This window comes from Polyodon spathula, chromosome 26 (genome assembly GCF_017654505.1).
Source record: "Polyodon spathula isolate WHYD16114869_AA chromosome 26, ASM1765450v1, whole genome shotgun sequence".
Lineage (NCBI taxonomy): Eukaryota > Metazoa > Chordata > Actinopteri > Acipenseriformes > Polyodontidae > Polyodon > Polyodon spathula.
The window spans coordinates 14,076,499-14,091,405 of NC_054559.1; the positions used below are offsets into that span (position 1 = coordinate 14,076,499).

The window sequence follows — 14,907 nt, forward strand, 5'->3', positions numbered from 1 at the left end:
CACTAAGTTTATTATTTAAAAAGCTTCTCTTCTGTTTAGTGCCTGGTGCCGAAAAGGACTTGAAGACCTAACATCTGGCTTACAATCTTAATGAGTCAGAGGCTCAGGTGTTTTTATAAATCAAGAGGACTATCAGAAGATATGGCAGTACAGAAGTATAGATCAATACCCTAAGATGAATAGGAAGAAATCAATTGTTTCAACAGACGGGTGTTGCTGCAAAATTGTCTTGTTTTGAAAACTTGTTTCCGTAAACAAATGGTAGTGTTTAATGGCACGGAAACCTAAATTAACTTCCCACTAAATGTTCTCATATTAAAGTGCATCTTAGTTTATATTGAAAACCAGAAGTATTTGCAGTAACCAGTTTAACAGCAGATTTATTCAATAGGCCGCACACAAATCCCACCTCAGAACAACAATTTGAAAATGGAGATTGCTCGTCCATTATGCCTTGGTAGTAGTTCACTTATTGGCACAGCATTGTCACAGCTGGAGTTTAATTGGGTAAATGTGGGTATTTTTTGTCATACAGGCACGACAGCTCATGTTGGGATCAGCCTGTATGGAACAGACAGTAAAAGTGGCCACAGACACCTGGATGGGTGGAATGCTTTCCTCAGGAACAGCCTGGATATATTCCACATGTCAACGGACAGCAGTCTGGGTAGCATCTTGAAAATCAGAGTCTGGCATGACAATAAAGGTACAGGGATGGTTTATTTGTTACACTATGAAAGACACTTGGCATGTTAACCCATTTAGGTTCACAAGGAATTGAAGAAAGTTAGGATATTTTTTTATTTGTGCTACACATAAGTCACATGTACCTTTTAAAGGGTTAACAGCCTTGTTTTCAGTGACAGAGAAAGTGAAGGCTAGAACGCCTAGTCCACTGCCAAACACAATGCTGACTGAAAATTAAGCAGTGAGATTAAATTGGACTTGCTCAGTGTGACTCAATGAGCACACTTTCGTTAACTAGTCATTTTTATCACAGCCACAACCATGTATGTATTCTGTCTGTTCTCAAGATGTTCACACATTTGCACACATTCCAAACACTTTGCTACAGTGAGCCGAATGACACTGAGAGGTACTTGTGTACATTGTTATTTCTATATTAATTGTTAATACCAATATACATTTGTGTCTTTAGGACTGAGTCCCTCTTGGTACCTGCAGTACGTCATTGTGAAAGATCTGCAGACCAGCAAGAAGTATTTCTTTCTCATCAATGACTGGCTTTCTGTGGACAATGATGATAATGATGGGATGGTGGAGAAGGAGGTCACAGCTGCAAGTCAGTGTGCTTCTTACTGTCCTTTCCAGTGTTAGAAGACAGGGGGCGCCAATTTAACAAGGCTTTGCACTCCACTGTACACGTTCGCCATTTTTTGTCAGGAAAATAAAACTAAAAATGTTACACAGCTAGAAAGACTTTCGGAAGTGTGTGTGTGCGTGGTTATTGTGTCTAACAAAATGGAGCGCAATTTCAAATGTGATTTATTATTTCTTTTGGTTGATATTAGTATTACTATTTTATGCATCAGATACATTTTCTGTTCATAAATACACCCAACCCCAAGCAGTGTAGCAAGAATTGCGAAAAGAGGAACAATGGGGTAGCAAAGATGTAGTTTAATTCCTGGGATTGTTTGACTATACCTTGGATCAGCTAATGTTAATGCTCTTTTATTGAAAAACAATGCTCTCTTCTTTGCTGCTGTGAGATAAAAAAAAAAAAAACCTGCCTCCTCTAAAGAAGTGAACCTCTGTAATTTCCCCCTCCCCAGCGAACGCTGAGCTCAGGCAAGTCTCCCGGATCTTCGTGGCAGAGCTGGAGAGAGGGCTCTCTGAGAAGCACATCTGGCTGTCACTGTGGGAGCGTCCTGCACGCAGCAGGTTCACTCGAGTGCAGAGAGCCACCTGCTGCACTGTCCTCATCTACCTGTTCATCCTCGCCAACGCAGTGTGGTACGGCCTAGTGGGAGACAAAACCAGGAGGTAACAAGAACAACACCTAGCATACCCTGTGAATAAAAATCCACACGTTCAACAATGAGATGTGCAGACTATCAGTAGTGGAGTTATTTGGAGGTCGGAAACAGCTCCAGAAAAAGCTCTTCTTTTTTGATTGAATGGGTTTATTTTTCTGTATCCTCAGCTATGTCCCCGTCTCTAATCTGATGCCTGTGAACTTGGAGACGGTGGCTGTCGGCATGGTGACGTGCGTCATTGTGTATCCAGTTTATCTGATAGTGCTGACTCTCTTCAGGATGGCGCGCAGCAAGGTAAGGAATCCATTATCTGTAGCATCTAATTTCTTGTGTCCTTAACCATCTAGATTTGTAGGGACCCAGAATGAATGAAAAATGATAACTTAATGGTGAGAAACCATAAATGACAAATTCAAAGAATGGCTTGCAGCCCACTCTGGTAATTTGAAAATGACTGCATTTAGTAAGAGCTGTTTTCTAATCTCAGTGAAAAGCTGTCAGACTTGAGGTATCAGAGAAATGTAGTGACGAGCAGCCTTCGTTTTCTGCAGCTCCACCTCTTGTAAACTTTTTCTTTTATTTTCTGTAACAGTAAGCGTTTCTTCTGTTTCAGGCATCAGTTAAGCCTCCTGTAGCACAGCTTGAGCAGCAGTCATTAGAAATCGATGACTACCTTGACTCCTCAACCATTGGCAACTCCTTTCTAACTTTCAATGGAGTATCAGGGGAGGTAAGGGATTTTCTATTATTACTGTCATGTAATAATTAGTACTGTTCTATTAGTACTGTTATAGTTTTTTTTATTTTGGTTCTCTAAACCCCCCCCCCGAAATTTATTTGTGTATTCTTCTTACTAATCTGCAAAATGTCTTTTTCTTCCTTCCTTTTTTTAAAGACTTATTCTGAAGAGATCAATTCTGATATATCGGTTGCTGCTTCAAAGAGGTAAGGACCTAAGTGAACCTGTGTACCATGTTAAGTAGCTCTGCAGCTAACGCCATAGCTTGTTGGGACATTTATTAATCTCAGTTAGGAGACTGAAGTAATGGGCCAGCACCTAATTCACTAGCACAGGGGGCAGGGTAGTCCCATAACAAGGTTCTTAGTCAGGTTTAGATGTTCGTTTTAATCTTCTTTTTTTTTTATTTATTAATTTTTTTTAAGCACACATAAATTGGTTTATTTTTGCTTTCCCAGCTTGCAGAAATCAAACTCCCAGGAAAGGGTGGTGCCACACTGGCCGGACCTCCTGAACGATCCCTCCATCATAGCCAACAACCTGCCCAAGCTGAAGAGAGGCCAGGGCAGCCGCCACCTCGGAGTGGACATGGCTTTAGTTTCTGAGGAGGAAGATTTCTACATCAACAGGAACAAGTACTTCACTGCCTCAGGTAGGTACAGCTGTACAAAACAGGACTTCACACTGTACAGCATCAAATCCAGTGTACTAGGAATAACATCCAAACAGCTTTTAAATGCAATTAAACTAATGACCACTGTTAGGGTCCCCATGCAAACAGGTTATGACCTTTCCACCACCTTGCTCCAAAGTTCCGTGCTGTATAATACTCAGTGCTGCTTTATCAACAGTTTGTACGATACTGTTCAGCACCTACATCTTATGTAGCAAAATATGGATCGCAGCTGACTTAGACACAGGCAAAAAGTAAATGTGACTGCAGACATATTGTATTGAAAGTAGACTAAACATCTATAACACAATATTGGGTCTGTGAAAGTGCTTTGTATTGAAAGTTTAAGAGTGGAGAGATTTTCTGGACCAAAGGTTGTGATTTGATAGAATGGTAAGCTTCACTGATCCTCGCCATGGATTCAAGGCTTTGCTTCTGTGGGCGAAAGTACTTCTGTTGGAGCTTACAGATTTCATAACATCATAAAATACACATTACCCATCGCTAACTCAGAAAAAATAATACTAGCTCTGTGACCCAAAGTCATTCTGAGAATGTATCTATTAGATTGGTAATAACATTATTCTAGTCATTCAGAGTTTTGACCAAATTCAAATTTTTAACCCAGTGGTGTTAAAAAGAACAGATCATTACAGATTTATATATTTCTGTAATTGAGTGCACTGTGAGTTGCTGTGCTTTAGTTTCATAAAGTGCTGGGAATGAAAGATCAGGAAACATGCAGGACTGAAAATGATGGTTTCCCTTGAGGGGGACTCAGTGGTGTAAAGCTAGAATAAAATACAGTGAAGTGAAATGACAAGTGCGGTGTTGCTCTTTTGACAGATGAGGATCTGATAAAGAAAATTCTCGCCGATGGGCACAGGCAGGCTTCGAGACTCCGAGAGTCTCAGCTCTATCTTTCCCACACAGAGACTGAGCTGGCTGACTTGTAAGTACATTGCAGCAGAAACTTAATTTCAAAGCTTCAAAATTTGCATCATATTGCTATATTTTACACTACTAGCAAGGAATCCTGATATGATATTGTAAAGGGTCAAAGCAATGTGATGCCATTGGTATAAGAAATTGTTATCACTGTGTGACCTGTCCACTTATGGCTACATTGCCATTGAAGATCATTTTAGTAAGGGAGCTCCACTGTCCTGTTTGGTAAAAATCCAAGAGGAACAGGTTTTGAAAGGCACTCTATAGTAAAGCCAAAGAAACAACATCATCAGAATGAAGTGTGCAGGTATTACAGTAAATGACACATTTTTCAAAAAGACAATTCATTACCAGAGTTCTACATTTTGACAGATCCACTATTTTTGGAGACAAGACTGAAGTGATTCTCCTGCAGCAGCTGAATGAGCCTGGACCAACTGGGACTGGAAGGCGAGACCCTCCTCGATCAGCACACATCTCCACTGGGACGACGAGGAGAGACCTTCCCCGATCAGCACACACCTCCAGGACAGGTAACCAACGGGATGAAACAACTGGGCAGTGTAAACAAACAGTGCTATCAACAAGGCCTGTGTGCTGGTAAAGTGCACAGGGGATAAACGAATAAAGCAATCTGTTGATTAAGATCCAGCAGTTTACTTACATCCACAATCTTCCTCAGCTGAAAAACCAACCTCAACCAGGGAGCAAATTGCCTGTTTGTTGAGATTGAAAAGAGAAATCCCTCCCTCCCTCTGTGGTTTCCCATCCTGGATAAAGAATGACGAATTGGAATAGAGAAGAATTTAGTAAATCTATACTGGGGGGAGAATGTGTTTTAGTGTAAAACTGAGCAGAGTTGCAGGTCTCAGCCATGTCTTCGTTTCTTCTCAGCAGTGATGGATGCCTCTGCACCGAGGTTGTTCCCGCACTGGTGCAGCCACGCTGCCCACGTGCTGAGTTTCCTCCTGCTCGCGGGCTCAATCGGCATCTCCGTGTGGATCGGGATGGGGTTCGGCTCCAGCGTGGCCCTCATGTGGCTCCTCTCGGGGATCTTCAGCTTCCTCGCTTCCTTCTTTGTGCTGGAACCCCTCAAGGTAATTCTCCAGCAGCTTGTTATGCAGTAATGAGGTGGCCTTCTGAACTTCAGACTCCCTTTTATTCTCAAATCTCCTCTTCCTTTAAATTTTCTTACAGTGTTGCATCATTCATACTTCAGTGTTCAAAGAGACAACTGCTTGTTATTTATTGTTTATTTGTTATTGCTATTTTTTTAAAATAACTTTTTATTATTTTAACATTTTTATAACACTCAACCATACAATATTCTGAAGCCTACACCTCATTGAAATATCTTACCGCCTGTCTGTTTCCTGATGCAGGTCTTGCTGGAGGCTCTGTACTTTGCCCTGATTGCGAAGCGGATTCTCCCAGAGGAGAGGGACACTCTGGTTGAAAACCCCCAGGTGCAGCACGTTTCAGAGAAGATTCAACGAGTCAGAGCACCACAGGGCTTCGCACTATTCCAGGCTAAGGAGGAGGCTAAGAAAGTCAGAAAGCTGCACAGAATGCTAAAGGTAGATTGTAGATAATGAAGCACCAGGAATGTAAAGCATTGGCAGGATGCGTATATGTGCAATGGGTAATAACCCCTTGCTTTGTTTCAGAGTTTCCTTGTGTACATGTTCTTCCTGCTGGTTGTGCTGATCACCAGCTACGAAGACTCGTTCAGGGACACCAACGCCAGACACCTGCAGAGCCTGGTGCACCAGAGGCTGGACACAACTGAATTCATCAGCATTGAGAAGTAAGATCCTCAACAACAACGCCGTTTCAACCCTGTGGTGTAGCTTTGTGTAGGGATATGCAGCTTATATACATACATTCTTAAAGGCACAGCAGCATGCAGGGCACTCAAGGTTCACATTTGCTGCACTAAAAAACACAAAAATCTCTTTTAAAAGAGACACCGATTGTTTGGTGCTCAATATGACACCATAATTGTCACAAATTTGAATTTCAAAGTGGTTGTTTGAATTATGATTGGTGGGTGTGGTTTGTTTGTTTGTTAAAAAATCTCATGTTTTGCAGGGACGCAGACGAGTTTGGTGGAAATGTGAACACAATGTAACAACCTTGTTTTTGAACGTAAGGTTGTTTTTATATCTTTCAGGCCTGAGGAGTTCTGGATATGGCTATCCCACGTGCTTCTACCTTATCTCTATAGCAACGAAACAATGAGGGAGACCAATAACATTCTCCTGGGGGTTCCCCGGCTTCGCCAGATTCGTATGCAAAATGGTAGGAGTTGTGAAGTCAATATTTACTACCTGCAGTGCTTTTAAGATTTGAACATTTCATTTAGAAATCTAGCTTAAAGGACTTATACTGAGCTTTCTCTTGAAACCCCTTTAGCTCAGGAAGATAATCATTCTTTAGAGGCAAAGGAAAAAAACTACTTGCCAGTATTTGTCTTCTTTTTTGGAAGACCGAGTCAGACATGTCAGTATTTAACAATGCAAGTAAAGATTTTACATAGAGGCACATACATCTTCATCTCGTCATACAATACACTCAGCAGCAAGTATAATCTTATTCAAAATTGGCCGATAGTATTTTAAGGTATTGATTTATTTTTCAGTGGATTAGAAGCTTAGCAGGCAGCGGGAATGATGAAAAAAATGTGTTGCACTTTTTTAGTCTGGATGTGCTCTTTTTGGTACACTGCGTCACGTGCGATGTACATGGCAAGGAGACAGCAGGCCTCAGGCAGATGAATGTTTTTCAAGTACCAGTAGTGAATGTGTCTTATTGTCTGCTTCACCCAGCAGGATGTCCCATATCTAATTACTTGGAGCCCTCACTGGCAGAGAGAGATTGCATCCAGTTTGCTCCAATTGTAGACACGAGGAGCTATGGGCTGGGCTGGGGCAGCCAGAACCTGAATCAGAGCAACACCTGGACATACTTCCCTCCCGATCTCACTGGGTAAGGAGCACAAGTTGCAGTTAAGCCAGTACAGAACAAATCTACAGTACTTTGTGGGGGGGGGGTGAATACATGACAAGACCAAAAAAGAAAGACACAGTTCATCTCAGAAGCTTCCGGGCCAATTAAAAAAATAACCAAAATAAACAGATGTTATTTTATTTATTTTTATTTTTTTAATGTTCATTAAAAAAATGAACATTAATGCAGTATTAAGAAAAAAAAATGCAGTGGATTTGTGAGGTGTATTGCAATCTACAGCATTGTATGCTCGCCCCCAGATATTGCTCTTGATTTTCATTGTGTGTCTACAGGGTTTGGTACTGGGGTAAGCTGTCTATCTATAACAGTGGAGGGTACGTGAAAGAACTGAAGAGAACCATGAACGATTCCAACACCACTCTGCTAGACCTGCAGCGCAATAACTGGCTCGATAGGATGTGAGTACAAAGACACTTCATATACAGCTACGGCCAAAAGTATTTTAAATCTTCCAAGTCTGTCAGTGTCTTACTGCCCCCTAATGGCCTGTCTCCAGGTCTGCAGCTAATAGACAGCCTGACACACTGTGGTCTCCTCAGTGTTTATCAGCGATGTCATGCTGTTGTTTTTGTTTGGCAGGACCAGTGCCGTTTTCGTTGAGTTCACGCTCTACAACACCAACACAGATCTGTATGCTGCGGTCGCGTTACTGGTGGAGTTTGCAGCCCCGAGCAGCGCGTACACCTCTATGCATATCAAAGCTGTACCGTTGCTGCGATTAAGCACAGGGGCTGATCTGCTTCTCGTCATGATGGTAAGGATCTCCTATAAAAGGGAAGAAAGAGAAAGCTATAAAAATGTGTGGTTAATCCCTGCTTTCAGCAAGATGGTCAGTATTGAATCGATCTTGTGTTGCAGGGTTTCCTCGTGATGTTCGTGGTTTACTTTGTGGTTCATGAGACCCTGATCATGAAAAAGGAAAGAAGCTCCTACTTCTCCCAGCCATGGAACCTGGTGCAGTGGAGTGTCATCGTGCTCACTCTTGCTGCAGTGGTGGTTCACCTGAACCGGATCAGCATTGCCGATAAGCAGTGGCACACGTTTCTAAATCATCGGGACGGCTTTACCAATTTCTACCAGATTGCCTTTCTGAGTTACGCATTCACCAATCTGGCAGCTGTGGTTCTCTTTCTGTTAATTTTAAAGGTAAAACTCAAAACAGCTCTGGGCCTCTCCCAAGCAAATTCTAAAACATTTAGGTTTTATTATTCTTACTTAGAAATGTTATATCATTTAAAATACCTTGAAGTGTCCAAAGAAATGAGTATCCTTCCAGCTGTATTGTTGTCTTTGCATACTGTCTTGCTATTGCACCCCTGTAGGCCGCTGTGCAGCTGCGTTTCCTCAGGGACTGGTCAGTGTTTGGGAAGACTCTGTGCCGCTCAGTGAGGGAGCTCCTGGCAGCCGGGGTGGCCCTGACTCTCCTGCTCCTCGCATACTCCCATCTAGGTTATTTGGTAAGTCTCAATAGGTGGGGGCAGCACAGAGCCTCATTACTGCCTTTCCACAGTGGCTCGTTTTCTTACTGTCTTTTTTCAAAACATAGAAGTAAAAAAAAAAATTAAAAAAAAGTGAGATGTTGTTCAAGTCACAAATGGATGACCCTCTCAAAGAGTAATGTAAATGCAGCAGAATTTCTAAATCACAGCTGCGGTGCAAAATGTTAGTGACTTTATGGTCATCCTTTTTATCTAGAGCAAGAGTACAAGACAACAAAGGGGAGAAAGAAAGGGGAGACAGTTCAGCCCACTGTAGCTCGTCCAGTCTCTAATTGTTCACAGAACTACAACCAGACGACTCGAAGAACCCCAGTGAAATCAGCAAACGCGGATCATTTTGAGCCCTGTTTTATTTCGTCTGTCTTTCCAGGTGTTCTCCTCTTCCATGGAAGGGTACAGCAGCTTTGGCTCATCAGTTCTCTCTCTGCTCTCCACACTGCGAGGCCTGGGGTCTTTAAAGGCCTGCCTCCCCGAGCAGCGGTCAGCAGTCTGTTATGTTTTCTACATCAGTTACACCGTCATTGATATGTGGATCATCCTACGAATATTTGCAGTCGTCCTGATCAGGAACTACACTGTGGTGCGCTTTGAAATGTACAGACCTGCCATTGAACCTCAGGACTATGAAATGATGGAGCTGTTTCTCAGGAGATTGAAAATGTGGATGGGAATTAGCAAAACTAAAGAGGTAGCTACCATCGCAGCATTTTAAATAATTCTCCCCATTGCAAAGTTAATTTCCAAACCACTCTTGCTTAGAATATATCTAATTCCGCTATCCCTTTCTATTTGTCTGTTTTCAAATTATTATTTTTTTTCAGTTCCGACACAAAGTCCGGTTTGAGGGAATGGAGCCCTTACCTTCACGTGCCTCCACCGACTCGAAATCTCTGTTCCTGCCGACTCCGGACTCTGCCTCCGACATCTCCTCCAACTCCACCACCTCCAGCCAAGCAGATTCTTTCCACCCAGTCATGTCCAGAGAGCAGGCCGAGGCTGAGGCTGCCCTGCACCGCCTCCTGCCCGTCTTCGAGACCCTGCTCCTGCAGCTCGACCGGGTCAACAAGGTCACAGAGGACGTCTACCAAGCCGAGTGCCGCCTGGAACACATTCAAACGAAGATCAACAAGAAGAAGTATGTTCAGATGACTCAGATCTTACTCAAGTACTGCACGACGAGCAAGAGCAGCTCTGCTGGAAAGAGCAGCTCAAACCACCTGGACCACAAATCAAAACCCAGGAAAGGTAAAGCAAGGCCACTGGATCCAGACTGGACCAAGAGATCAAAAGGAGCTTCTTTGGTTGAGGAGACCACTGTGGGAACACAGATGCCCAATGCACCTTCAAGCTTATTTCGGCATCCAGCGCATACGACCACTGTCCCAGTCAAGAAGAGGAAACCTGCAGCAATGAAAAACAAGGTGCATCCAAACACAGACAGTCATGTATCCAGTCACTTAAAATCGTAGATCTGACCAGATCGCATTCCAGGAGGAGGAGGAACATGTACACCAGAAGTGTGCTCAAGGAGTCAAATGGTGTTTTAAAAAGTCACATGGTGACATGCTGAAACTTAAGCAAGTGGTGCAAGTACAAAACTGAAGGTCATTTCCATGTATCCACCTGGAGTGGAGCGTCCAGCAGGCTGGACAAAGAGAAAAGCAGAATATGAATATAACTCAAGCACATCTTGTTTCGAAACACCTTCAAAATATTTATTGGTTCATAAGTCAAAACGTCCATTCCCCCCCCCCCCCATAAATGGCCAATTAAATGGTTTCTGAGAATTAGCAGTGCTGATCTTCAGAACACAGCCCCTTGTGTCAGACTTATTTTACTGCCGCTAGGTTAGAAGACCATATGGAAGCACTTACTGGGGTGTTCCACATAAAAGGAACCAGCCCCTTGTCCATGAAACAAAGAAATGTTGAAATCGTACAAGTTAACAGACTTGGGTGCAGGTCATCAGCATTATTTAGGTGGCCCAGGAGGTCAGTATGAAATGGACAAAGCATTGCTTATGCTTTAAAAATTGATTTTTGAACTGTTGTTTGTAAAACAAAATCTATGGAGAGGGCTTTATATAGTGTACAGTTTTGCTCGGCAGATAGTGTGAACGGTAATAGCAATTAAAACAACGCATTAGCAGCGTACCAATACATTGGACATTGAATATTGCTATTGTACCTGGTAAGGATGTCTGATATTTTATTCTGGGTTTAACCTTACCTGCATTCATCATTTTGAATGAGATTGCTTTAAAAGCTCTGGTGTAAAATAATTCCAAAGTACTTTTAAAAATATAAAAAGGCTTGCTAAATGGTGTAGTACTTACAGTTGCTAATTAATTTCTATTGCTTTATTAGTAAGCAAAATGGTACAATTGGCAGTAGTTGCTAAGCAATACAGATAATTATATATTATCGATTTTAATTTAAATGTTTTCATATTATATGTTGTACCCAGCACTTTATTTGTAAAATGATGCTGTTGTTAGATGGCATTTTTTTCTTTTTTTTTTTACTTTATGAAAAGAATATGGTTTATGAGATGAATATAGTTGCACTTCAGGAAAACATAGCAGCAAGACACTCAGCTTTGCATGTTTAAGATTTTCTTTAGCATATCAGCTCACTGCACATTGACTCAGGGACCCCAGAGCAGGATGTATTTAAAATTTGCAAAAATCAGGTGCGCTACAAAAGATCATTGTTATATGGTGACCTGTCTAAACCAAACAGGATTCATTTTACAGGGCATTGTTAGGAGGAAGAGACTTTTTTTAAACTTGTGTAGTTCTAAAATCCATTTCCCTACTACTAGCAGAGAGGTTTTAAATTATTGAACCAACTCCCCAAAAAACAAAACGGGACCACGAGGTTTGATAAAAAAAAACGTGTGTGTGTTAAGGATGCCGAATGGCAGAGATTATATATATATATATATATATATATATATATATATATATATATATATATATATATATATATATATATATATATATATATATATATACACACACACACACACACACACACACACACACATATTTGTAACAATGAACAACTTGGCTATTCTATTTTCGGTATGTACAGTTTCTGGCCTGAAGCAGTTAAACAATCATTGTTTTTAAAAGTTAAAATATTCTAGTTAATGTAAATATGTGTGTAATTGTAAGTCCCGATGTAAGTATATTATTATTTGTACCTTGTTGGCTATATTGTCACAGCACTGAGTATGATTGAAACAGTTTCAAACTTGTATATAGCAAATAAAATGGGGGGAAAAAAGTATTAAATATATCTTTTAAAAAGGATTACAACGGTGTTCAATACACCTCAGCATGCCACATGAAATACTTGATCTCCAATGATCATAGATCTACACTTGGCTCCAAATTCAAAACAGTCCACTATCCACAATTAACTTGAAAGGAATGGTTGTTTCTTATTTGAATACAAATAAATGTGTTTTTAAAGTGCCAAATTATTACTCTAAATGTAAAGAACCTTTGTATGCTAATAATTTACACTTGTCCTAAAAAGTTACGTTTGTCTATCCTTTTGGTTTTGAGCTTGGTGCTTTTTATATTCAAATATATACATTAAAACAACCAGCAGTTACTGTTACCTATAGTATTATTGCAGCCTACAGCTCTGTTAAATACAGTAGTGGGTTAATATACAACAAGAAAACAGTATTATAAAAAGGTCAGGAAGTGTTTTTGATGTGAATTATTATTGAGAACTGCTTGACACAGTTATGCTTTGTTTATAATAATCCTAGCTATTTCAATATTTCTTACACTGCAAATCGCAAGCTTTAAAACAAACAGCACAAGGGAAAGAGCATGACCGTGATACACGAGAGGTGTAACTTTATGGTCATGGATCTCTTGGGGGGCGGGGGTGTGTACACGGGCGAGCGAGCAACATACACTACTTATAATCCAGTAGTAACATACACTACTATCCAGATTCGACAGGCTTTGTATTTTACTTCATTATTGCACCTATTAAGATGCTGAACATTGTCTTATTGTGTTAGGTTTGCTTTCTCTGCACCTTTCCACCTCAAGCAGTTTTGAGCACAGTTACAAAAACATATATTTATGGAATCAATGATAACCTGAGAAGGGCTTTAAGAAGATGCTGTTCTGAACTGATTTCCTCATGTAGCATTTCTAATGCTCTTTTCCTGACAAAATCAAATAAAAGATTTGATGGCTAAGTTTTAGGTTGATTCCCGTTTCATTATTTAAGACAACAAAACGCCAGGTGTGTGTAGAGGACTGGCATTGAATACATTTTATGTACATATACATTAAATATGTTTCTGCCTCTCTCCTGCTTAAAACATTTATAGTCCTAATAAAATAAACCAGATTTGATTACATTTCTAATTACAAAAGATCTTGACTAAAGCAAATGCAGTTGGAGATTTAATTTCCTTCTGTATTGAGCAGCCATGTCCCAGTTAAATCATCAGATGTAGTACATGTCTCGCGTATCACAAGGAGGACCTGGTCCAACCTGTCAGTGAATTTTAAACCTGTTTCGTGCCAAAATAAGAATGTTAGCATAATTTTGATTTGTGCGACACCTATGCCCCTTGTACCTTAAAAGGATTAGGAGGAATGCACTGTACCTTACTAAGCTGTGTTTGTTCCACATCTTTATCTTGAAAGCAGCAGGATTTTACAATACTGTTTTAGTTTCCAGAACAACATGAAGGCCTCCATTTCTCTTCCCCTTGGCCACAGATAGGCAGGATATGATGACACTCCCAGAGATGAATCCAATTCTTGTAAAACTGGGAAAGACACAAAGATTTTGCAAAACAAGATGAATAAAGGTGTCTGAGGTTGACATTATTCCTTAAATTTTGGACTAGGAAGTTTCAAAGCAGGCACAGCAAGCGTCTTAACTTTGCTCGTTAAAATGGCAGAAATTACATATTTAACCATTATTAACAACTCCGTAACTAGTTAGAATAAAACCAGAGTATAATTGGTCCAGGACCAGCCGAGCAATGGTGTGGAGTACAGTCACACAAATCAAACAGTTATTAAAAAGTACTTCTTTAAATAGCTGTTAAAGTGAGGTTGTCCCAGGGCTAAGAAATTGCCAAGGTGACGCCCCCCACCCCCCATATGGAACAAGGGGTCAAGATGAGTGGAAACACTAGTAGAAGATATTTGAAAGTTTGTGGAGGAAGTATAGAGTTCCACTTTAACCACTGGCAAGATGTAAATAATCATTGTGTCAAAATAAATAAATACATAAATAAATCTACTGCAAGGTCACTGGGCTTAGCAGGTCAGCAAACTAGCACAAAGAAATTACACCTAAAAAAAACAACAACAACGTGTATAGAAAAGCAGCTTTTGAATTACCTTGACGAGGTTCCCCCCGGGTTCCAGTCTCTCGATATGCAAGTAAATAACAGGAACGAAGCTGAAAAACTAGGAACTTGCGCACAGCACAGGTATGCATTATGCAAAGAATACTAGAAAAGGTCTAGATAGAAGCATACAGCCGGAAGGCAGATCAGTTTGAAGGTCAGCTTGTAGCCTACTTGAACACGCACACATAAATAATATATATATATATATATATTTTTTTTTATTTAAGAAGTTAGTTACCCAGTTGTTAGTGTAGTCACGAGTACTAACTTCTGACTAGAGGTCTGTCCACACGGGGTCTTTAATGTAAGATTACTTTTTATTTTTACAATTCATGCGGTATAACAGGAGGGGGGCAAAACAGAACAACCACCAGTCACTGGAGACATGCAGTAGAACACAAACTTTTATTTATTTCTTCCATTTACAATTGTACAAGTATTTACCATTTCCTCCTGGTATACCGAGGACTCTTCCAATAGAAGTCATAACCAGTCATCTCTCTTCCTTTTTTTTTTTGTACTTTAACTAAATTGGTTATTTCTAATGTTAATTCACACCAGGCCGGTGTGTTTTTCTACAGAAGTTACAAATGGACAGCAAAAAAGCAACTT

The 14,907-nt window shown here is 40.5% G+C and overlaps 1 protein-coding gene across 4 annotated transcripts in view; it reads left to right on the top strand.

The window, feature by feature from the left end:
* Nucleotides 1-11,815, top strand: part of pkd1a (polycystic kidney disease 1a) — a 59,756-nt gene extending 47,941 nt beyond the window's left edge. For 2 of the 4 annotated variants that reach the window (XM_041229511.1, XM_041229514.1), the window contains 20 exons: nt 536-706; nt 1,160-1,303; nt 1,797-2,007; nt 2,168-2,294; nt 2,614-2,730; nt 2,896-2,945; nt 3,198-3,391; nt 4,259-4,364; nt 4,733-4,893; nt 5,255-5,457; nt 5,743-5,937; nt 6,028-6,167; nt 6,534-6,661; nt 7,189-7,348; nt 7,663-7,788; nt 7,970-8,144; nt 8,249-8,536; nt 8,713-8,847; nt 9,260-9,577; nt 9,711-11,815. In XM_041229511.1, the coding sequence (XP_041085445.1) occupies nt 536-706; nt 1,160-1,303; nt 1,797-2,007; nt 2,168-2,294; nt 2,614-2,730; nt 2,896-2,945; nt 3,198-3,391; nt 4,259-4,364; nt 4,733-4,893; nt 5,255-5,457; nt 5,743-5,937; nt 6,028-6,167; nt 6,534-6,661; nt 7,189-7,348; nt 7,663-7,788; nt 7,970-8,144; nt 8,249-8,536; nt 8,713-8,847; nt 9,260-9,577; nt 9,711-10,358 (3,797 nt within the window). In that variant the 3' untranslated portion in view covers nt 10,359-11,815. The remainder of the gene's footprint in view (nt 1-535; nt 707-1,159; nt 1,304-1,796; nt 2,008-2,167; nt 2,295-2,613; nt 2,731-2,895; nt 2,946-3,197; nt 3,392-4,258; nt 4,365-4,732; nt 4,894-5,254; nt 5,458-5,742; nt 5,938-6,027; nt 6,168-6,533; nt 6,662-7,188; nt 7,349-7,662; nt 7,789-7,969; nt 8,145-8,248; nt 8,537-8,712; nt 8,848-9,259; nt 9,578-9,710) is intronic. The other 2 variants (XM_041229513.1, XM_041229512.1) reach the window with 2 other exon arrangements.
* Nucleotides 11,816-14,907: the final 3,092 nt, after the last annotated feature.